Source organism: Branchiostoma belcheri, unplaced genomic scaffold (assembly GCF_001625305.1).
Source record: "Branchiostoma belcheri isolate BF01 breed outbred unplaced genomic scaffold, Haploidv18h27 scaffold5, whole genome shotgun sequence".
NCBI classification, from domain to species: domain Eukaryota; kingdom Metazoa; phylum Chordata; class Leptocardii; order Amphioxiformes; family Branchiostomatidae; genus Branchiostoma; species Branchiostoma belcheri.
In genome coordinates, this window is record NW_017804131.1 from 8179979 (window position 1) to 8205614 (window position 25636).

A 25636-nucleotide genomic window follows, 5' to 3' on the forward strand; every position below is an offset into this window, starting at 1 on the left:
GAAGTGGAGGTGCCAAAATATGAGTGTTTTTAAAAGCTGGAAACACAGCGGTCAGCCATGTTTGTTTACATTCTGGTAGTTTGTGTTGGCAACACAATATGAGTCCGCCTGGTGTGGGCTGTTTTAGTGCCATAAATGACAGAAATGTGAGATAATTGCACAAATATGTTGAAAAAAGGAAGTAAATTACAATCACACGAATGTGTGTCTTTTACGTAAGATATTTCAATTATTGGTGCAAAAATGTTACATGATGCCCCTTTAAAAGAGAATTTATTTTCAGCGTTAAGCTATTTTTCTATTACCAACACATGTACAAATGACCATCAAGTTTTAAAACAATATTAACATCTTCTTCATGCCCGTAGCCAGGATTTTGAATGGGGGGGTTCGTTCCACTGCTTGAGGGGACCTCGAGCGGCATAGGCGCGAGGCGAGCGCCGAAGGCGCGAGGTTCCTAGGGGGGTCCGGGGGCATGCTCCCCCGGAAAATTTTGAAAAATGAACTTTCTAAAATGGCATTTCGTGCATTTTTGAGAGGATCTCCAAGAAAAACTCAGAGATAAATTTTTATTCAATGACAAAGGGAGCAGTTTTTCTACGATTCCAGTCTATCTTTTTAAGAAAAATCTAGGACCTTTACATAAAATGTGGACCAAAAAGTGGACCTTCACATAAAATGTGGACCAAAAAGTGGACCTTTACATAAAAAGTGGACCAAAAAGTGGACCTTTGAGCCTTGTGGGGGGGTTCTTCCGAACCCCCCGAACCCCCCCTGGCTACGGGCATGTTCTTCAAGTTCAGCCTTCTAGTTCAGCATCTGCAATTGATTAAAGACATTGCAGGCTCTCCTCATTATCTTTCACCAGGAAAGTTTGGAAGACTATAGTTGAACATCAAATAGTCCAAGATGTACATGTTGTGCAATCTTAAAACTTCCTTGTGTCCAATTTCTTCTAGGTACTCGTCCAGTAACTGAGATGTGCTTGTTTGCGCCTTTTTCGGTTTTGGCGGAAACTGGACAATATCGGCGACACCCGCTTTTTGTAAGACGTAGTCGACGTCTTGGTCTAGAGTTTCGTATTTGCCGATTACATCATAGTGTATGCGGCAAGGGTGACACAAGTTGACATAGTGGTCCCAGTGTTCGTTGAGCTGTGGCCCATGTGCCTTTGGGTCCAGTAGGTATTTTACAAACTCTTTAAACATCACATCGTCCCCTCTCTGCAGAGAGTAATTGCTCGGATTCTCACGGAAACGACTGATAATCTTGGTACCGTACAATCGGTGGAACTTCAGGTTATACGGCATAGTAAACTTGTTGATGTATGCTGATAGCAATCTTTCCATCGGGTCTCTCACGAACATGAATTTGAAGTAGTTGTCTAGTCTGTATTGTACCGCTTCCGGCGAATATCGCTTCAAGGAGGGAAGGACGTATGTCTCGTGTGCGTCGCGTGGGGATATGTCTTGAGGTTTTTCTATCTCTGGGTGTCGCAGTTTGATCATGACCCTTTTCCAGTTTGTGCAGGCCACTTTGGGCACGAAGCAGTACAACATCTTATGTTGGTCATCCACAATGATGTGGCCAAGCTGCCATGTGGACAGTGGAGGGACGAATCCTGGCAGGGAAACATTGCACACTCTCTCCAGAACAGCCTTTCTGTCTCTCTGGACTTTCTCTGCATTGTGGTGGTCTTCCTGCAAAAGAAAAAGAAGAAATGTAACAAATGCTTTGATAGAAGCTGACAGCTATGAAAGGGATGCTAGTACTAGTGTAAGACAGGCAAAAAAAAATGTTCAGACTATGCATAATTTACAAAAAGGCTAATAAATTGGTGGATTTACCAACTCAAGTATACAATGCCAGGTCAGAAAAGAACAAGTCTTAGAAATAGTTATGCCTTCAAGTACCATACCAGAGTTATCAACAAAGAATTGAGGTGTTGAAGTACTGTACAGTTACTAGTAGCATCATAACTAGAAAGATATGTTTAGAGTTAGATGTTCAAAGATTAGGTGTAACAAGTTGTTTGGTGTAATATAGCCAGCTGCCGCTACACCACATGCCTGTGTTATGCTAAGGGCTGGTACTATAACTATGGTACTACACCATTGCCAACATCCTAATAGTACGTCATTGACTATCAGTATCACCAAAAAGAGATGACCTAAATATTTCAAGCTTTGTTGCCAACAACACAGAAACATTCAGCACTTTTCTTTTCAGGCAGTCTTCAAGCATACCCATCCTTATATCATACCCGGGCCGCGATAACGTTCGATAACGGATTCCGGACCGGGCCGTACTTTACGGTACGGCCCGGTCCGGAACCCGTTATCGAATGCTTCCATGGCTTCCATAAAATTGATGTTGTTACATTTTAGGGACAAGTGGCATCAACTTTTGGCTCATCTTGCATTGAAAGGCGTGTTTTTTTTTGGTGGGTATGATATAAATAAAATACAACACGGTGTATTCCACATCGCCCTTGGTCCCGGCCCTCCCGTGAGTCGGGCCGATACCTCGGGCGATACGGAATACCCCGTGTTGTATTCTACATTTCCACAAGGTCTAGTGTGAATGATACATGGTGGGGATATCACAGGCTTCTCACCAAGTTTTGCTGATGATCTCCCTGTTGAACTCAAGATGATATTGTAGATCACAATTTTTTTGCAGTACTTTTATATTCGTGGTTTTTCGTGGTCACTTCTGTACTGCGAACATTTCATTGCCGTAAACACCTTCATCAACTATCTTTTTGCTGCACCTGCCGCCACCATGAATGTATTGTTCCGCGAACATGTCTATTGTTCTCAGACCGCAAACTTTTGCTACTGCATACATAACTGATTTACAGTGCAACAGCTCGGTTGGATTAAGGCGTCCTACGCTTATGGGAAAGTAGTATTCTATACATATGCCTGTAACTTTTGCTAGCTTGGTCGCACCCCGACGAAACTTCACACAGTTTTAGTTGTACTTGAAACACATTGGATAATGGGTACTTCAGTTTTTCTACACCTAGATTTCGAGTTATATTTTGGCTAAAAAATAGCCGTTTATTTCATGTATTTACGTGCAGGCGGTAATAACACCTTCCATCGTTATATTTTACGAGATGAAAGCCAACCCCATACAGGTTGTTTCTGTCCGAGGCTATTTTGTTTAAAATGGGTATTTTGTCTCAGTTTTGGGTCAAAATCACAAGAAACAGCTACTCTGATGTCCCGATTAAACATACCGGTACGTTTATTTTTTTCGGCCCGAACGTCCACCCGGTACACTCTTATTAGGGACGGTACGTTTATTAATTTTTGGGAAAAAAATTGTCCATACGTACCGCACCATCAGCAAGTGGCCGGCGGCCGCAAAAATTTATTCGGCAACACGTCACAGATAAATATTTGGTCCATGATAGCGGAATATAATGTATATTATTTATTTTTCGCCTGCTGTCCATTTTTAAGTCCCAAAACGTCCAAAAAAGCAAAAATTTGCCCACAAAACCGAAGGGGAAGGCGAGTAGCTAATCGACGTATTTAGCACATGGCGGCCGCAAGTCCTTGTCAAAATCGGCAACGCGGCAGAAATATGCCTGGTCCATTTTAGCGATATTTACCATGAAAAAAACGTATGTGGTTTATTTTCCCTCTGGTGTTAGTTTTTAGGTCCCGAAACCCCTAAAAAAGTAGAAATTTGCCCACAAGACGGACGGCCGACGTGGGGAGGGCGCCTAGCCTGAGCAGCATGACCCGTAAAAAGTCAAAGGTCATAGGGCACCCATATTGCGCAATGATTTTAGGGCGTTTAAAATTGATACAATCACATTATCGATTTTTAAAAAAACAATGAGATGGAAACCAATCAAAATTTTATGCTGAATAATATTTTTTTTCTTCAAAAGTTTTTTTCTTCAGAAGTTTTTCTTCAGAATCCAGACTTTGACCAGACTAGACAATGTACCATACCAAATAATTATTATGTTGAAATGGATTTTGTTGTACATATGCTCATTAAACCCCTATATTTGTACTTAATTGGGCTTGATTTTCTATCTCTTAAGTTAGTCAGATTTTCAACTCAAGTTGCAGGAGAAGGCTTAGCAAAGTGCATTTCAGAAGTGTAAAATGCAATAGAATCTCCTACGGATTTTGTATTTCCCCAAAACAAGTACAATATATATATACTCATTAATTAAAGTGATATATACTCACTAATTAAATGTAACAGTGAAAGATTTGCCCATATATTGGTATTGAAATGAAGAGCACATTTTAGTACTAGTATCATGGACACACAGTTCACCTGTCAATTTGGTCATTTTCCGGGGGGTACGTTTATTCCGGAGGGTATGTTTATTAGACTTTGAGGATTTGTCCGGGGGGTATGTTTATTCCGGGGGGTATGTTTATTAGGGACATGAGAGTATTTTTGGCCATTTTTGGTTTGAAAAATCGCCCCAGTAAGAAAACATCCAACTTTATGCAAAATAGCCTCAGACAAATTTAATAAGAAAGTGATAATACGTAAACATGGATTGCTTTAAAGATCAATTATGTTGTTTTCAGCTGAGTGTAAAGCCATTTAGGTCATACTCCGTGAATAAAATGCGTAACAACGCGGGTTTACAAGGGAAACATACAAATGACCGCCGGTAACCCCGAATTCAAACACACGTTCTATTCGAATGATGTCATATCGAACATGGTGGAACATGATTCGGGTTCGAAACATGTCTGTGGCCATCGTGCAAACACACGCCCGAACTCGAATATGAAGATCAGCCTAGGCCGCCTTAACCCAACCGAGAGTTCCACAAGGCCTAGTCTTACTGACGCGCGGAGGGGTATCGCAGGTTTCTCACCAAGTTTGCTGATGATCTCTGTTGAACTCGAGGTGATATCTACGTACAGCCTGTCTGTGCATGTTTCGAGAACATGTGAGCTTACTGGGCTAGATAAGCAAGAACAAAGCCCCAAAACTGCCAGGCCAATGGCATCTGCCAGATGGTATGTTTGGGTCATAACATCAAGTTCACTCCAGCAGTGTAGGTGTTGTTAAAGCATTTACTGGTAGAATGCTGCAAGAGGCCGAGGACAAAAAATATTGTGTTTCCTGTTTCAGTCCGGAAAAAATTATGCTCGGCAGGGTTTTCTTCTAAACGGGAATAAGGGCGCTGCTCCCTCATATAAGCAGCAAGCTCCCTCATATAAATTCTCAGATTGAAGTGGCTACATACACACCATTTTGTCTTTCTCAAAATGATCTTTTACCAGTAAATATGTAAAAATAACACAACAATGCATTCTAGCATTGCAAACTGTGTTACCCTCATAAAAATTCCCCCCTCGCCCTCGGTCACTTCACTTCCTTGCGATCTGCTCCCTCATGTTAAATTTTTCTAGAAAAACCCATGGTCGGTAGCTATCTTTTTTTTAATACTTTGGCAATCTCCAGTGATCCAACTTATAAAATGTATTTGTTCTATATTCATTTATCCAGGACAAACTTAGTTTAATCTCACAAACTAAGTTAGGACAAATACAGTGTTAGAAAGTAAAATTTGCCCAAGGACACTTATATTTTCAATGTCAATGCTGGAAAACCGATTGTACAATGTTTCATTACTCTGGTTTCAGAAAAAGGTTGATCAGCTCCAAAAACTTATGTCCCTTGCAGGGGTCCACACACACACACACACACACACACACACACACACACACACACACACGCACACACACCACACACTCACACACACACACACACTCATACAGTCACACACACACACCACACACTCAGACACACACACACACACACACACACACACACACACACACACACTCATACACACACTCATACACACAAACACACACACAAAAAGGCTAGGGTCGGCACTCGGCAGTTGTTTTTCTATAATTCTAGCCTAAAAATCTAGGGTCAGTCAGGAAACAGGAAACAAAACATTTATTTTCCTATGCCCCATGATTGCGAGCTCTAAGCTTCTTGAAAGAATGAGGTCATAGGGTATCAGGCAACATTCCAGCATGACCACATTTACAGACAGAGGGCTTGCTTTGTCTTCTAACCCTGCCAGCGCTGGTATCAACATTGGCAAAAAAACACACATTCCAGTCTCACACAAAGTTCAGGTCTGACAGTGAGAAAACTTTACAGTAATAGATGAACTGGACGAAAGCCAGCAAAGTTTAATGTAGTACAACGGGATTTAGCTTTGTCCTTTTTACCTACAGATTTAATGTTTATATAGAGCTTTCAACCATAAAAGACAAACAAATCTATCAGTAACAGCCAATTTAGCCTTAGTTTGTGTTCTTATATGTACTGCTGTGACTTAATAATGATCACATGTACAAATGTAATGTTATACATATAATCCTTATACATGTAACATCTACAGTAACACTGTTTTATATTTTGCGTAATCTATTTCAGTATTTTTCCTAATCTGAAAGAGTATTCAGTCGTACAGAGTCAAGGCACTGTACATATAGGTTAGTACATGCATTATACATGTACACATACTGTAGATCTATGTGCAAATGTGTGCATGATCCTTTCCAATGAAAGGGGCATTGTGGGCTGTTGAAATCTATCCCCTGTTGAACAGTATTACTGAGCAATGGCCAACTGACCTACTTCTGAGTTGAGCATGACAGATCAGTGTTTGAGGGTAGAAATGCATTGGATTAGGCCACACCAATTTAATTTCTTGGTTAACGGACTTTTCTAGAAAAATAATGGAGCGGGCGGGCGAAAAAAAATAAAAACAGGCCTAGGCATCGTATTATGGCCCAAAATGGTACGATAGGAGCCATGAAGTCAACACACCCGGCTGGTTCAATTAAACAATGAATTTTGAACTTTTAATGATACCACTGCATTGAAAGATGGAAAAACTGTAACGACCAGGAAGAAAAGGACTGTTTTCAACTGTTCAGGGCAAAATATGAGCATTTTGCAGTTGATTCTGAATTTTTATTTTTATTTGCAAATCAGAAAAAAATGAAGCGGCGAATCCGTTAACCAAGAAATTAAATTGGTGTGGCCTGAGGGTGGAAAATGCATTGGATTAGCCTCAACTGAGGGCCTGCATGCCCTTTTTCGTAAGGCATAATCGTTAAGATTTCCAACTGTAGTGCACCCAAAATTGATGTAATAATTCGTAATCAGTGCATTACCCATAAGGCCACAGCAAGTTATTTTTATGGATGACATCAGCGCACGCATTATTTTTGGCCTGATTTTGGAAAAAAAGCAAGAAATTTTGTTGTCAGTATGCCGAAAATGGGGAAAAGATGTCTGCTGCCATGCCGGAAGGTGGATGGCAGGTAACTATGAAGAGAGGAGACAATTGATGCAGTAATATGTGATGCTGGCTGTGTATGTGATGTTTCCACTGAATCAAAACCATTTGTACAATGGTTGAGTCAAAATTTTAAAATGTAGGAACCTTGTTTTTTTGGCCTGCCCGCTCGCATTAGATTTGGAGTCTGCGGAGGATGTCATCCATAACATTTACTTGCTGTGGCCTAACATGTAATTTGTTGTTTTTATTGTTGGTAAAGCGAAGGCAGTTACCTTTCTGCAACGTAAAACGTAATCCATAAAGTACTCCATGATTTAACGTAATTCTGAGAATTCAACGTAATTCGTAATCGGCGGTGAAAATTTTGCATATAATTTGTAATCACTAAACCCTCCCCCCATGCTGGCCCTCTCAAATGTGCATATTATAGGCAGATGAGTTGGTGGTCTGTGGTTACATGTAGTTGAATATGGAGGAATGTTCTAACATTCAAAACCCTTGTCCTGCGGAGACCAACAATTGTTGTTCTGCACATACAGTACCATCTATGAGGGCCTGCAAGGGGGGTATTGATTACGAATTACGCAAAATTTTCGCTGCCTATTACGAATTACGTTAACTTCTCAGAGCTGATTACGACTTTACGATTTGCGGCTAATGTCCAATTACGTTGATTTTTGCAGAGGCTGTCTACGAATTATGAAGTCTAAAACGGCCTGATTACGCCTTACGAAAAAGGGCTTGCAGGCCCTCATCTATATAATACCCTGTATAGGCACGATTTGGGGGTATTTCTCGTGCAACGCATCACACCGCAGCAAAACGCGGAATGCAGAAGTTAAACTATGCTACTGCAGGGCAAATTTGGGGGTCTATGATCTAATTAAGACATGAAATTATTGAAAAATATTGTGCCAGAAATACCAGCAGGACAAGGGTTAAAACCAAGAATAAATTAAATGCTGGGGTTGTTTGAAGGAACACTTTCCAAAAGCGAGGTACATGTAACTTTATACCACGATCAGATTCCTGCCAAAAAACCCTGACTGAAGTTACATTTTGTATATGCAACCTCTGCCAAGAAAAGCAGTGGGAGTGGAACTGAGGAAAATCAATTACATCCATGTTGAAAGATGTTCTCTCCTTTGGGATAACAGACAGGTAAACTTCTCTCAACATACAAGCCTTTCCTCTGGCCAAATGCCTGTTGAAAACTGTGTCAATTCCTGCCAAGAAGATTTGAGGTCCCCGCCCTATAAAGCCTCTACCAGGCTTCCGAAGCAGCTGGAAAGAGCAGAAATTGGCCAAATAGACAAGATAACATGTCAGGGGAGTTAAGCCCAAGGAGTACAGTTTGCCGTAAATGACAATCATCACTTTTGTTCAACTTAAAGGCATCCAATGCAGTTTCAAGGCAGCAAAACTGGATTTTCAAAGTCAATTTTCTGGCATTCTTTTAATGTAGTTAAAGTTGAAACAATGCTATCTCATGGCCATAGCATACTTATAAGTTATATCTGTAAGGCCACACCAATTTAATTTCTTGGTTAACGGATTCGCCCGCTTCATTTTTTTCTGATTTGCAAATATAAATAAAAATTCAGAATCAACTGCAAAATGCTCATATTTTGCCCCGAACACTTGAAAACAGTCCTTTTCATCCTAATTGTTACAGTTATTCCATCTTTCAATGCAGTGGTATCATTAAAAGTTCAAAATTCATTGTTACTCCGTGAAGGAGGTCAGGACCTCCGGACGGAGTGTTGTGATCGGCTGATTTTTCATGTTCGCAGTCAAAACACTGGGTTCTCTTTGTGTAATCGGCACGCAATTTTATACGCCGTCTGCGGGCATGCCCGTGTTGATGCACGAATGTGTATTTTTGCCGTTGCTGCTTTCGCGGTCAATGTAATATCGCAGACGCACCCCTACAATTACGAGGCGAATTGGAATGGTCCAGAAAAACGCGTTGTTTGGAATAGCAGTGGGGGGGGTAAAAGTTCATGCAGATACGGGGTGGTTTTGATAAGTGGTTCCAGATGTTTTTGCCCATGGTTAAGAGATGCCAAGTTTTTTGGAAGATGTTCGCAGCCAAAACGCATTCTTCCGTACGTCGCGTTTCTGTGTAATTTCGCATGTGGTGTTGCATTATGTCCGGGATGATGCACGTCTTTTTATTTTTACCGTAGCTGTTTTGATATTGGAGTAAATGGTTATTTTCGAAACATCCCCATGCCGTTGAAATGTTGTCGTCCGTTTATGTCACCGGTAGTAAGTCGCGGCGGGGCTGATGGTCAACATTAGGAAATGTTAATACCGATAACGTAATCCTATCGATTTCAAACTGGTCGGGTGTGGCGACCTAGTGGCGGCGTGTATTTATCACGTAGCAACTGGCCGGTCGTCCTAGCAACGATACATGGCCAATATTTTTGGGTTGGGCCGCTCCATAGTGTTAGTGGAGCAGCTCTTTGTAAACATGGACAATATTTTTGAGCAACCCATCAATGTGTTCTGCCTCGTGGTCAGATGTGGTCTGGGGCTGGTAAACCGCACATACAGTACTAGTAGATCGGGTAATTTTATGATTTGCTAGTTGTAAAGGCGTCGTGTAGTATGAGCCGGTATATGAAGAAGTAGCCTGTGTTACACAATCATCCTTTCGGCCGGATTGATGTGCAACTGTTACTAATTGCAGGGACTGCGCTAATGCCGACCAGTCGCGCTGTCCTGATACACCGCGAATGTGCGAGTGTTCCCTGTAGACAGTCCCGGGAGTCATTTTTTTCGCACATTCCAGGACGCCAAACCAAAATATGTTCATGAACCGAGTCCAAAAAACCGAAACGTAGAAAATCGGATGATCGGACCTGATGTACATTTCTCTTTCTGTAGATTGTACACACAATACACACATCTTTAGATAATCTGGCCATGGCAGGTAAAAAAAAGTAACCCTGAATCATACTAGATTAGCGTAAATGCATGTTTATGCGTTCAAAACAAGAAAAGAATTTGTTTCTCGGTATTAATCTCTTGAAACACGGCGCTGAATATTGACGCAAAAATATTTCGGGCATCGCGCGCCCTTCCCCAAATCCCGCGTCAAGTGTCGGCATTTCGCATCTCTGATTGGTTGTTGCGACTTAAGATGACTGAGCCGACGCGCGTTTAAACAATTTTTCTTTGTTCGATTTATTTTCTTCACAGAGAATTGTCGCCAATGGCTACTTCTTTTTGTTGCAATATATAATACTTCACGGAGAATTGTCGCCTATGGCTTCTTGTTTAAATTTTGAACCAGCCTGGTGTGTTGACTTCATGGCTCCTATCGTACCATTTTGGTAACCAAGAAATTAAATTGGTGTGGCCTAAGGCAAAGATGTGATGTCACTGGTGGAAAACAGTTGCTTGTTTTGTATCATAGGCTGGTCCTAGCTACATTGTATTTATGGGTGGTACCACAAAAATTCATAGAGACACCTCATGTTCCTGGTAGCTTGTTTATGGCCCATTTGAAATGCTTGAAGTATGAAATGATAACGGAAATGGCATAAATTTCAATATCGGTGAGATATATCCTCATCCAGTATATTTTTTTTTGCCCTGAAATTTCATCAGATTTTTGAGGCATGCTGGCCAGATGGAAAGTCCAGAGAAGATTGATCAGTGCTGAAAGAAGGATCAATGTTTGAAAAGCTTTCTCAGTGTCTCATGGGAAATTCCTGCCAACAAGCCAACCAATGCCCTGGTAAAATCATATTACCTCATCCATCTGGATGTGGCTAGACCTGACTCTAGATAGCCTGGGTACCAGACTGATGCCAGGGGCAGTATACACCCTAGCTCCTTGCTTGGCTCTGAAAGTTTATCAAGACAAACTGTTGCCAGGGGCAGTATACAGGCTAAATCCTTGCTTGGCTGCGAAAACTTTACCATAGACACCCCCTCAGAAAGACTCTGAGCTAGAGAGATAAATTAGACCCCCAGGTGCTTGTGGCTTCCCCCTAGCCTCTACCAGGCTTCGGGAGGCAGCTGGAAAGAGTAGAAATCGGCTAAATAGAGAGATAGCATGCCAGGGGAGTTGGTTTGCTGGAGACAACAGTTTGCCTTGGCATGCTATCTTTCTATTTGGCCGATTTCTACACTTTCCAACCGCGTCCCAAAGCCTGGCAGAGGCTAGCTTCCCCATGCTAAAGGGAGTATTATATCGAAATGGGTCTGGTTTCCAGTCTAGAGTCAGGGCCATGGCTCCAGCCAGCACCCATTTTTTGGAGGGTGGTGTGGTGTGTGACGGGAATATTTTAAAATCAATCCTTCAACCTTGACAGACAAAATCTTGGGTAAAAATATAAAAACTTCCAAAGGACCAACAGCAATCACTCTCAACCCCAAGATTTGGCTCACAAAATGTGGGAAATTGTGTTTCTAAAGGCTTGAAAATTAAAAAAAAAATTTGCCCCTGGACCCCTCCTAGATGGGGGCCTACATGGGGGGTCCCAACAATGCTCTACGCTGAATTTGGAAACCTCTTGACTACACTTTACGATAAATTCCAAGTGGCTACAACGCATTACGTAGAATTAAAACGGTGAATACGCTCTACGCAAAATGCGCCAATTACGCTCTACATTGAATTAGAGTGGTCCGTCTACGCTCTACATAAAATTAAAACGACCAATTACACTCTACGGAAAAGGGCATGCGGGGCCCCCTGACAACAGTCTGGCACCCTGGCTACCTCAGATAGACTATGAGCTTGAGAGAGATAAATTAAACCCACAGGTCCCTGGTATCTGGGCTTGTGGCTTCCCCCAGCCTAAGGTAGTATTGTGTTGAGGCAGTGTCTAGTATCCAGGCTAAAGTCAGGGCACCTGATCATGACTGACTCCATGCTAGGACCTTATACACTTCACCAGCCATGTCATGTTGCCTACAGACATTGAGGAATGGCCTGCTGACAAGAAAAGGACAGGTAATCAGCCCATGGGCTGTGAGCTGCATGTGAGGGCAGGGCTAAAGATGTGAGAGTGTGTCAAGAGGCATCAGGGTTCAACATACTGTAAATCACTTTATTTTCTTGGTATGCAGTTTGCAGTCAGCGAAAAAAAAACAAGTTTGCGGAACTATATGTTCATGGTGGCAGCAGGTACAGATGAAAGACAATCAGTGAATTATTTATTTGTGGTAATGATAACTTTACAGTATAGAAGTGACTACAAAAACTGTGAATATAAAAGTACTACAAAAAATCGTGATTTACAGTACTGGGTGCAGGTAAAACAGGAGCTGTGCAGGTAAAATTGGAGCTATACAGCTTTGGAGCTGTATTTCAGATGTCTACCTGCACCTAACCTGCACTGGTCCATGTACTACATTGTAGGTATATGCAGGTTAGTGCAGGTAAAATTGGAGCTGTGCAGGTATTTCTGATGTCTACCTGCACCTAACCTGCACTGGTCCATGTACTGGGTATATGCAGGTTAGTGCAGGTAAAATTGGAGTTGTGCAGGTATTTCTGATGTCTACCTGCACCTAACCTGCACTGGTCTTTGTACTGGGTTTACATACAACTGTATATGTACAAAACAAAAAGTATGTGGATTTCTATTTGCTGCTTTCACTCTTACCACCTATGAACTACATGTAGAAAAGAAATAATGACAAAAGTTTCTGAGTTGTTTTTAGTATGATCTATACTTCTCAATGTCTGAGTGGTGCAGGTAAAATTTGTCTGGTGCAGGTAATTTTCAATGTTGCCTCATGACATGCCAACTAACACCAAAGGCAGGGAAAGCTATAACTTTTGAAAGTTGGGAATAATGTTGATAATTGACACCATATGGGTGAGCATTGAAGAATTAAGGCCCGATTTAGACTAGAAACGCTTAAGGGGTTTTGGCCAGGGAAACGTTTCGGAACGGTTAACCGTTCCCGGTCTAAAGAGGAAAAAACGGTTTGTTATGGGTTTTCGCGGACCGTTTCCGAAAACCACCTCCATCGTGGTTTTCGACCGTTTCAGAACCCTTCAGCGGGGGGCCCGAAACGCTTTTTGCTAGGTCTAAAGTCAAAGGGTTTCTTAAAACGGTAAACCAGGTCACGTGTCATATGCTAATCACATGCTAATAAGCCCGCGCACGTCCATTTTCTGGTAGATTCGCGCCATATTCGATTGTGTCCATTTTCGTCATTTTATATCATGTATTTCTCGAATTTTCGTCATCCTTTATGTCTGGGGGGATGGCAGAAGGCCAGGGGAGGGTCTAGACCCAAGAAGAGATCCGCTGCTTGATCAGCTTGTGGGCCGATCAAACTATACAATCCCGCTTGGAGACCTCGCGTAATAGGGAGGGCATACAGATGCTTGTGGACGGGCTGGCGGCTGAGGGGTATTTATGCACCCCAAAGCAGGTTCGGGCGAAGTTCAAGGCCCTGAAACACAAGTATCATAAGGCCAATGAGGCAAACCGTAGAAGTGGCTCGGGGAGGTCATCATAGGTCACTGTGGGTCAGAAACATCCTGCGCCACGGGCGGCCCGAAACACTTCCGCCTCTGTGTCTAAAGACGAACCATTTTCTGTGGCGAAACGTTTCGTACCGTTTCGAAACGGTATACCGTTTCTAGTCTAAATCGGGCCTAAGAATGGCAAATACTCCATGGGATTTTGGCAGATTGTAGAAGTAGAGAGTATTCCCAGCTGTTTGACTAATTGTGTGGATGTGACCTAACATGTTACACACTGTAATAATCTTGACAAAGCAAACATACATGTATGTACAGGTAATGTCAATAGACATGTACATGTATTAACCACCCATGTATATGCAAGTGAAACTGTTCACCACAAAAAGACACAAGGAACTTGATTATCAATGATTATCATGGATAATAGCCAGAAGGCGTCGACCAATCAGAAGGCTCCACTTGCCATTGGTTATCATGCCATATTACACCTCAAAAGTGGTTGGTTATTACTAATATTAGAATAACCGACCACTTTTTGGTCCGTACCATTATACAGGGGACAGGGCACTAACAGTAGTGTTAAGATTTGTAACGTTAGTATTTATCTATTAAAAATGTATTGTAGTTTTATGCACATGCAGATGTTATCCATGTAATCATATTAACATAGCCCAAACTGGGGCATGCCCGTAGCCAGGATTTTGAATGGGGGGTTCTTCCCACTGCTTGAGGGGACTTCGATTGATGTAGGCGCAAGGCGAGCACCGAAGGCACGAGGTTTCTAGGGGGAAAAATTTTGACAAATGAACCTTCTAAAATGGCATTTCGTGCATTTTTGAGAGGATTTTCAACAAAAAATCAGAGATAAATTTTTATTCAATGACAAAGGGAGCAGTTTTTCTACGATTCCAGTCCATCTTTTCAAGAAAAATCTTGGACCTTTACATAAAAAGTGGACCAAAAAGTGGACCTTTACATAAAAAGTGGACCAAAAAGTAGACCTTTGAGCCTTGAGGGGGGGTTCTTCCGAACCCCCCTGGCTACGGGCATGTGGGGTAACAAGGAATCTAGACCACATATAGAGAACTAAATCCCTATCTATGAAGCAGCATTGTACAGTCATCTGTCAATTATAATTTATGTGTTAGAAGAACATGATCGCCAAATATTTGTCCAGCGCCACCACAACTACCTGTACAGAGGTCCCAGATGCTACCACTTCTCTGTGTGTTGTTGATAAACAAACCAGCCATGTGTTCTATCTCTGGCAGGTTCCAATATCTCAAATCATGTCTATGTAACACAGAGAAAGGAGTAACTCGAAGGTTGACTCTGACCACCGGGAATCAAACCCGCGACGCTCGCGCTGCGTGTCAGCTTACAACCAGTGCACCAACTGATTCACCCAAAATTTAAAGATCCAGGATCCATTGGGTGGGTAGTTAGTGACGCCTACATACTTGCTGTTACATCTACTACATCAGGGCTCTAGCCAGCACACCTTTTTCTGCCAATTGCAGGGAATTTGTGGCGCGTGACGGAAAATTTTCTAAACCAATCTGTCAACCTGACAGACAAACTTGACAAAAATCTTTGGCAAAAATATTTTTAAAAAAAATCCCTAGACTACCAGCTGGTGTGTTACTACAAAGGGCGTTTATACCAGCTATATATACAGATACAGAACAACCACTCTCAAACCCATAATTTGCTTCTCAAAATGTGGGAAATTACAGTTACAATGTAGTAGAATATTCTTCAATCAGTGACTCGCAAGACAAGATGTGCAGTCGACATCGGAAATTTGGAGGTACACGTGTTTCTACCTTAGCTTTACAAAACAGTCATTGATTGAAGAATATTCTACTAACTGTTATTTTTACGTGACAAATGAACCTCTTGACAACATGGAAAATTACGTTTTTAAAGGCCCCCGACCACCTTAGATTGCGAGCACTCTCCCCCCAGGTCCAATCATGAACCTGGGCTGATGCCAGTAGTGAAGTGATTGAAAAAAATTTTGAGCTACCGAGTAGATATACATGTAGTAAAGCCCTAGGCTGCATGCATACCTCAGGATCTCCCATAGTTTATTTGCTACAGCTTGTCACTGGGACAACATGGTTTGATCCAACATTGTTGAAGGTTTAGAAAGAGCAGCCTAAAAGTCCTAGCCTGGGTACCATCCTACTTGTATGCCGGGGCTCCCACACAGTCGCTTCCCTAAGTACTTCTTAGGGAAGCGAGTGTGGGAGCCCCGGCATACAAGTAGGATGGTACCCAGGCTATAAAAGCCCAGACTGTTTTGACATTTTCAACACTCCGTACACCCACATAACCTATTGGGACTGGAAGACTTTGCAGATCCGGAGTTGTATACCTCCCAGGATCTACGGACCTAAATATTTACCTCCAAGCAAGTGACCTTAATGTCTTGTACCTCTTTTAGGCAGCAGTATGGTTTTTATACTCATCACCTTCACTAACTAAACAACTGATTTGCTCACGGGAGGCCTGACCTTCAATACATTGAGACAAAATACTCCAGATATACCCTAGCCTGGATGCCAGTCCCCTAACATGCTAGCCCAACTTGTGGGGGTGTAAGAAACAGGAGGAGCGAGTAGAAACAGATAAAAAACCCTGGTCCTGGGCTGGGGTTCAAACCCACGACCTCCCAGGCCACACGTCGACCCTCTAACCACTTGGCTAAAAGGCCTACACCCACCTATCACCCAACATCAGTTGGTAGTGCCTATTATAAACCCCCCACTGTTACACTACTCCCCATTTTCTTTTCAAGATTAGTCCTCGAATCTTCTGAATTCGACATCCCTGGAGCGGCACTCTTTGTCAGAACTCCCAGGGCTGGTGTGGGAACTACAGTAAGAAACAGGAGGAGACAGTAGAAACCCAGGGACCGGGGTTTCAAACCACGACCTCCCGAGCACCAGCTTCCAACTCTGAAGCTCTAACCATATAAACCCCCAACTGTTACAGGGCCTCTACCAGGAAATAAAGAGATAGCATGCTGGGGGAGTTGGTCTGCTAGAATGTACTGTTTGGGCCAATTACTCTTTCCACCTCCCAAAGCCTGGTACAGGATAGATTGTGGTATAATTTCCTTGGGGGCATGTTGTCCCTGGAGACAAGGAACTGGCCTGTGCAAGCCCTAAAAACAGTCTGGCACCCAGGCTACAGATACCCAAGCCAAGGCATATAATTTTGAGTGTCAGCAGAAGAAAAAAAATGTGTTTCAGAACTTCTAAGTTGTAGGCCGGTTCCAATCTACTCAAAGACAAAATATAGCAGTAACAGAATGGTTCTAATTTGTACAAATTGTTCACCGATGAAAGAACAAAGAGTCATGCCTGGAGCTGCTCAGACCAACTGTTGCCAAAATTGTCTCATACTTCCAGATCTGGCCTGGGACACAGTATGATCAGTATAGGCTGCCAGACTACATAGAAAATGTCATTTTTTCATTATCGGGGTCGGTCAAGTTTTGATAAATCCACAGACCAACTTTTCACTTCCCTGAAGTACTAGTATAAATGACATAATGTACATATGTATCACATGTTTCTATGCATTTTTACTTGGCTGAAAGGAAATTATTCAATTTTTCTATATCAAAAAAAAAAAAAAACACTTGAAGGTTTATGCTTTCGAGGTTACATGCATTATCTACCAGGGTACATAGAGATTTGCATATTTCAATTTTCTGACAAAAGGGCATATACTAGTACTTTTGACTGGGATCAATAATAAATAATATCTGTATTGGAAAACGATGAGTAATTTTGCTCCAAACACTGCCATACTGGTGCATAATTGGGCAAGTTCAGGGGGATAGGCCAACAGTGCTTTTACTTGCCCTGGGCAAATGGACAAGTGGAATTGTCCAATCCTGCTTTATTCTTAGATCTTATATACCAGTAGCAAGTATCAAACAGGTTATTCCAAATCATATACTAGTATATAGTAGTCTAGTACTGTAGGTCTATGTGCATGATACCCTTTTGCCAGCAATAACTACGGAGGATGGTACCCAACTCTAACAAACTAGTAAATCAACACAAAGGCATCACCCTTGCTGCAAGAACAGCAACCACAAAGGGATCGGAGCCAACTACATGTAGCCTGAAACCATTAGGCCGACTTTAGACTGACGACGGTATTCGATCGCACGACAAACGTTGTGGGCGACGGCTGGCTTTAGACACATGACCATAAAGCGTGGCGGACACCCGCAGCGCAGGATGGCACGCCGCGCGCCAATTCAAAATGGCGAGAGAACCCCTTTTTTCGGCATGCTACAGCAGATTGTTTTTATCCTGCTTTTAACTCGTTGTCCTGTGGATGAGACGCCGAGTTTGTGCCCAGCAAAGAAGGGGTATGAGGCACATGTACCGAGCGAGGAAATACTCCGGGTTTGAACCAGGCGTTTGGTGCTGCCGTCGGCCTGGCTATATTGGCCGGGAAATGTGGATCGGCGGATCGGTTCGTACCGGAGAAGTAGCGATTGGTGGGAGGGGATTGTACTAGACACGTATGACGATATAAAGTCTTTGGTTTGACGACATTTAATGATACAGGCGATGTGCTTGGACATGAAATAACGCTTGCAGGCTTATTTGCATAAGGCCAATGACCTCCCACTTCCTTCGCCGGCGACGGTTCACTTTAGACGGTGGAAAATCCTCCTCGGACCCCCCGCTGAAGGATCGCACGATAGGGTCCGAGGTGGTAGTGACGACGATTCGAGGATTACCGTCGTGTGACTATTTTGATCATGTTTAGACGGTGGTAAAATACCGTCGCCGGCAACATCTTGACGATAAACATTCGTACGACTATCGAACCGTCGTCAGTCTAAAGTGCCCCTTAGGCCACAGCAAGTAATTTTTATGGATGACATCAGCGCGTGTATTAATTTTCGCCTGATTTGGACAAAAAACAAGAAATTTTGTTGCCTTCTGACAGTGGTCAACATGCCAAAAATGGGCAAAGATGTCTGTTGCCAGAGGAGACAAGAAAAGGCACTGATTTAAGGTTTTGTTTCCTACTTTGATGCAGTGATATGTGATACTGGCTGTGTATATGTGATGTTCCCACTGAACCAAAACCATTTGTGCAATGATTGAGTCAAAATTTTAAAATGTAGGAATCTTGTTTTATTCGGCCTGTCTATATTTTTTTTGGGCCGTTCACATTAGATTTGGAGTCTGCGTCAATGTCATCCATAAAATTTACTTGCTGTGGCCTTAGTCATGTACACTGGTGTGAACTAAAACGTGATGCATGTCTGTAGCCAAGTTGCAAAATCCCCTGCACGAGATCAAACCGCAAGATTACTGAGCATTAAGCCTCAGGAATCCAAACGACATTGGCTTTAACCTTACACCTTCACAGTTCCCGATACTGTAAACTGTTTAGCAGAGTTGGAATGCGATAAAGCAGTTGGGGAGGGGTTCAAAATAGAGCTGTCAGACAATCTAGAGGCAGGGTGGATGACCTTGGAGACCTTTCTCAGCGGGATGAACAGCTAGGAAAATAACTGGACGAGAAACAAAATAATTAGTAACAGCTTTTCCATACATGAAGCAGTTGTCCTGCAAGACTGTTAGTTTAATTTTACAAATTACATCAAATCTATGAGGGCCTGCATGGGGGGAGGTTAGTGATTACGAATTACGCAAAATTTTTACTGCTGATTACGAATTACGTTAAATTCTCTACTACTACTACTACTACTACTACTACTACTACTATAACTATTATTACAAATTGCGCAAATTTTTTACTGCTGATTACGAATTACGTTAAATTCTCTACTACTACTACTACTACTACTACTTCTACTACTACTACTACTACTACTACTACTACTAACTACTACCACTACTACATGTGCTACTACTACTACTACTACTACTACTACTATTACTACTACTACTTCTACTACTACTACTTCTACTGACCAATTAACACGTGATGCAGTGGTGTACATGTATTTCCACAAGCAGACAAGAAGCTTCAGGCTACTACAACTACTACTACTACTACTACTACTACTACTAGTACTACTTCTACTGACCAATTAACACGTGATTCAGTGGTGTACATGTATTTCCACAAGCAGACAAGAAGCTTCAGGCTACTACTACTACTACTACTACTACTACTACTACTACTACTACTACTTCTACTACTTCTACTGACATATTTCCACAAGCAGACAAGGAGCTTCAAGGTAAATTATCAAATTCAATTTGGGGCTGCACACATAACAGTTCTCATGCCTAACTGTGTGTAACACCAAACAACTGGTAATAATATACCGTCAAGCAAAGAATTCAATTTATGTACTTTTGTGGCATGACATCTTCAACAATGTCTTTAGAAAATTAGATCAACTACCAGTCCCAGGCAAAGCTAACGAGGGAAATCTAATGCTGGTGGTAATAAAAGGCCGTGTCTAAATGGAATCACCCAAGGCGGTTTACATGTGGTTTACCCCGAAGCCGGTTTCAAGTGGCTCCATGTGAACGCTCCGAAATCACATTGAAAGCGCCTCGATCCCAAGCCACTTCTAGAGGTGGTTTCGAATCGGTTTCCCCGCATCGCGATTTGCGTCTGAACGCAATGTGATTTCAATGTGACTTCGCCTGGTCATGGATTATGGAGTGATATTTCTTTTTTTATATGCAATACCAACTTTTACGTGGCAGCAACTTAAAGAGCAGTAATGGTCAAATAATGTGTCCGTTCTAGGGCGAGCTTCACCGCCTCTGGCGGGACCACGTCGGCATTCGGCCGAGATACGCTGGGAGGGGGGCATCAGCAAGCAGGTCGTTGACCTCTGACATTAATAACACGCCGCCTTGCGTGTTATCATCAAACAGCAATAAATGTAGCTCAAGCGCATTATGTTCGGACACGGTTTCACAGGTGTGTGTGGCACGTGGACCAGATCTAAGGAATGTGAGTTACCCGAATCGCGGTTTGGGTGATTCCGTATAGACACGGCCAAAGAAAGATCTAGAGGCTTGTAATGACTTTTTCATGAGGCATGAAAGCACCCCTGAAACCTGGAGACAATCATTGGTGTAATAATTGAATTACCAGTCCTTAGTACCTTATTTGTGGGGACCATTGATTTTTTAATAGCATTAGACCATTGTACCAACATTAGTTTGCAGTTTCAGTCCTTTTTAAACATGTGTTTGCATTTTTTTAAATACTGATAACCACTTAAAAATCAGAAAAATTATGGAGCGGGCGGGCGAAAAGAATAAAAAAATAAAAACAGGCCTAGGCATCCTATTATGGCCCAAAATGGTACCATCATGAAGTCAACACACCAGGCTGGTTCAAAATTTAAACAATGAATTTTGAAATTTTAATGATACCATTGCATTGAAAGATGGAACAACTAGGAAGAAAAGGACTGTTTTCAACTGTTTAGGGCAAAATATGAGCATTTGCAGTTGTTTCTGAATTTTTTTTTTTGCAAATCAGAAAAAAATGAAGCGGGTGAATCTGTTAACCAAGAAATTAAATTGGTGTGGCCTTACCTAACTCAAATTTTGACCTGTCCCAGTGATTTTTTCAACACTCTGTAGTCTGTACAGAATGTGATATCATGATATGTCTCATTCATGACCATGATTAAATCTTCTCAGAAATAAGATAAAAGCTGCATCCATATCTCATATAAATTTTAGTTTTCTATATAATGTGCTGACACTGCGCACAGGTGTACCATCAATCTAAAGGCATCCAATGCAATTTCAGGGTCAATATTTCAAAGTCAATATTCTTGGCATTCTTTCAATGTACCGGAAGTATTGAATCAATCGTATCCCATAGCATACTGATCTGTGTTTTGGGGCTATTTCAGAAGCTACAAGCATATAACGTCAAATGAAATGATGACAAAAATGTACTAAGAAGCAGCAGTACATGTCTTACCATACAGGTTTCCTCATCCAGAATATTTTTCTTTTGCCGCCTTGAAATTGTATCGGATGCCTTTAATGCCATTTTAACATACAGAATCATTTGCCAGAACCCTTAGATATGCCAAGCTCAGCATATATACATGTACCGCAGTGTTCTGACCAGGCCTTTTGAGCACAGGGGCCCCCTATGCTGTAATCTGGACCCCCTATGCTGTCTTCAACCAGCATAGCTAGGGGTGATTTTGGGTGGAGAACCTTCATAAATCTTGCATAAAATGAAAGTATAACTTTTGAATGAAGCCATGGCCTTAACTTCACAAAATCTGACCCTCAATAAACAAGAAATAGTGTCTCAGGGGGTTGTCAGTTTCAAATTTCTAATGCTCAATGCGCGACTTGCACCAGTCCACGAAATTTGTCCTTCTGTACCTGACCCCTATGCTGAAAAATCATAATGAGAACCCTGTACCTGTACCCAAATTTGACCATGTTCAGCTTTTTATCCACATGTATTGTCCAGGGTGAATTCTGTATATCCGACGTGATACACATACCTGACTATAACGTAGGCTAAGAAAATCAATCTGGGGTCATTGGATAATGGTCATCGATCCACTGCACCACACATGAATACCAATATCCATATAATGCTTGGTTCTGGGTAATGTAAATCACTTTATATTCGCGGTACATGTACTTTTATAATATTCAGGGTTTTCAGTCACTTCTGTACCATGAATCTATCATTACCACAAACAAATAGTTTGCTAACTTTCCTTCTTCTGCACCTGCCACCACCACAAACATATAGTTCCACAAACCTGTCCATTTTTCTCAGACCGCGAAATTTTGCTATCGTGAATATAAAGTAATTTACAGTATACAGTAGTGTATTTGGTTTTTAAACCAATCCGTCAACCTTTTCTACGTAGAGCGTAGACGGACCGCTCTAATTCAACATATAGAGGGTAATCGGTTCATTTTGCGTAAAGCACATTTGCCGTTTTAATTCTATGTAATGCGTTATACTTATAGCCACTTGGAATTTATCGTAAAGCGTAACCGAGAGGTTTCCGAATTCAGCGTAGAGCGTTGTCAGGACCCCCCCCCCCTGCAGGCCCCTATGATTTGCCTCTCAGAATGTGGGAAAGTGTGGTTTGATAGGAAATGCAATACATGTCTCATGTATTCAGCCCTAAACCCCCCTCGATTGTGAGCACTCTTTCCCCAGGTCCGATCATGAACCTGTGCTTGCTAGAACCCTGCATACCCTCACTATTCTACTTTGTGCCATTGTCTTCTGTTGAGCAAACATTCGGAGAAGAAAGCATGTTTACCGAAGACTGTTTGAGTAAAGGTATGCGCCCCTATTACTGCTAAAGTCCCAGCCTGGAATCTGAGAAGGCCAAACAGAATCACGGCCTGACCTCCTTCTTACAAAGCTTGTATCCACAACATGTGAACAGAGGATGAGTTTTCAAAAACCATGTTTGTCACTAAAATATGACCTTCACGCTTGAAAGACCACAAAGACCAATACCAGGCTTTCTTGTGTTACGACTCTCACAAAGGAATGCTGTCCTGAGTGTGATAGACTAGTTGTTACCTGATAGCAAAGGTAAGGAGAAAGGTATTGGGATCCAAAAGAAAAACACTGACCCAGCAAAGTGGCTGGATTCAAACTTAAAAACCCAAAAACATACATGTACCAGTCCTGTTTTGACATGAAAGATTTCCTCCTGGGTAGTTTTGAAAGCTATAGAGTGTTGAGACAGGTGGGTTGGGGAAAGTTTCATATGTACAGAGGCACTTGGTCCTCTTCTGTGAAAATGTAATTCACTATTTTATGGTACTTTATGTTCATGGTTTTCATGGTCACTTTTGCACCGCAAAATTACTAGTATCATTACTATGAACAAATAATTTGCTGACTTTCTTTTTGCTGCACCTGCCCCACCTCGAATGTATAGTTCCACGAACATGTCCATTTTTGAACATGTCCATTTTTCTCAAAATGCAAACTTTTGCTACCGCGAACAGAGAGTGAATTACAGTAGTTTCCTGCTATGTTTCTGGCTTATGGCTCAGTGTATATTCATACTGGCATACATCAATTGAAACTATGCAAGTACAACCAAAAGGAAGTGAACTACGTATACACAAAAGCTGCAAAATTTTAAAGGCAAGAATAAAAAAAAGTATTAAAACTACACCTTACTTCACACTCTGCAATTTTATAATAGCTTTGATTTATTCATTTCTATACACATTTTGAAACTGAGTGTTAATGAAAATTATCATTCTGTTCTCAGTGTTTTTGACAATGCAGTATTTGTCAGCCTGGTTATGTTATTGTTGCATGTTGTGGCATTTTGAAACAAATTCTTTCCCGATTGCCCCATGCTGAGTCTGATTGAAAACACACACCATGTATTTATTACATCCCACAACAAAAACTTAAATTTGCACATCGTAAATTCACACCCGTATGGGCTACATACAAAAGAAACAACACAGGTAACTATGTAATAAACAAAATCAACACCATTGTTGTAATAACTACACACCTGGGCCGTTCTCCCTTCTTTCGGCCCCGCTAGGGTGCCGGGCTGCGTGTCCGGTGTCCTGCCGGGCGTCCTCTGCTCCTCTCCCGCCGGGAACAGGAACCGTGAACCGGCTGGGGCACGGGTTACCGCTGCGGGGAACGGGGAAGTTTACCACGGGAGCCACACTAGTATCGGGCCGTTAGGCGGTTTCCCACGGTAGCCAAGAGCACTACGTCCGCCTATCTAAATTACCGCTACGGTAGAGTTGAGTTGACCGGGCGTAGTGCTCTTGGCTACCGAATGAAACCGCCTAACGGCCCGATACTAGTCTGGCTCTCTGGGTAGGGAAAGGTAGGACTGCTTAGACGCTAACGTCTAAGACGCTAACGTCTAAGTTAGAGTACGGAGATGATCAAGAAAATGATGAACAACATTAGCACTGGAAGTATATGCTTACAACAAGGGCATTATATATATAATATCCTTGTTTACAACGAAGATATTTTTAACCCGTTTGGTTCAACCTCGTTGCTCAAACCAAGGAGGTTCAAAGATCAGATAATCCTTGTTCAGCAATGACTTGAATCAAAACAAATTAGCACAAAAAGATATAACATACCAAAACCCTTTCGTGCTATCATTTCAGCCTGCTTCACCCCGAAATACAGTTAGAACTTAGAGGATAGCTATTGAGAGATACGGTACTGTTTGAAGGCTACAACATTCTAAAAAGTCCAAGGGATAATTCAATTTCTTGAGAAGACAGAAAAACTGTGACGAGGGTCAGTCAAGGGGCGAGGTGTCAAAGATCGACTCTAGTCAGCCCCTGGCATGACTGCCAAATCACGCAATCTGGGGAGTGAATTCTGTTGACAAATTGGTACTGCAGAAAGAACGCCATAGCTTCTCTTTGAACAAATTACTTGGACGTATAAAACAGGTCAAGAGATAATACAGAACCAGAGAACCGTTCAGTTTGCTACGCGACAGGCGATACGCTAAACACACACGTCATGCCCAGCAGGAGCCCTCCCGGTCCCGCTATGCCCCGCAGGATTTTTCGAAGAAAGATTCACGAAAATCTCGCGGTTTCCCGATGGATTTAATTCCTAGCTAAGGTTGGAATTACCTGACGGTACTCTGAACCAGCGGTCTACGAAGGCCAAGGACAGGAGGACGACTGAAACGACGACAGTGGCGCCCAAGAAGATCCGGGACGCTCGCATTGTCGCGAAGACCTGGCGACTGGCATGGCTGAGTACCCCTGACTGCATTACTCACGTGACCCGCTAGGGCCTCTTGGGGCGAGTTTACAAGGTCGGGC

The 25636-nt window shown here is 42.2% G+C and overlaps 1 protein-coding gene across 1 annotated transcript; it reads right to left on the minus strand.

Moving 5' to 3' along the window:
• LOC109480155 (carbohydrate sulfotransferase 11-like) lies at window positions 1–25636 on the minus strand. The gene is made up of 4 exons (XM_019782313.1): window positions 25442–25636; window positions 24334–24461; window positions 797–1700; window positions 1–359 (listed from the first exon to the last, which is right to left on the minus strand). The coding sequence occupies exons 1-3, from the start codon at window positions 25584–25586 to the stop codon at window positions 855–857; spliced, it is 1119 nt and encodes a 372-aa protein (XP_019637872.1). The 5' UTR covers window positions 25587–25636; the 3' UTR covers window positions 1–359; window positions 797–854.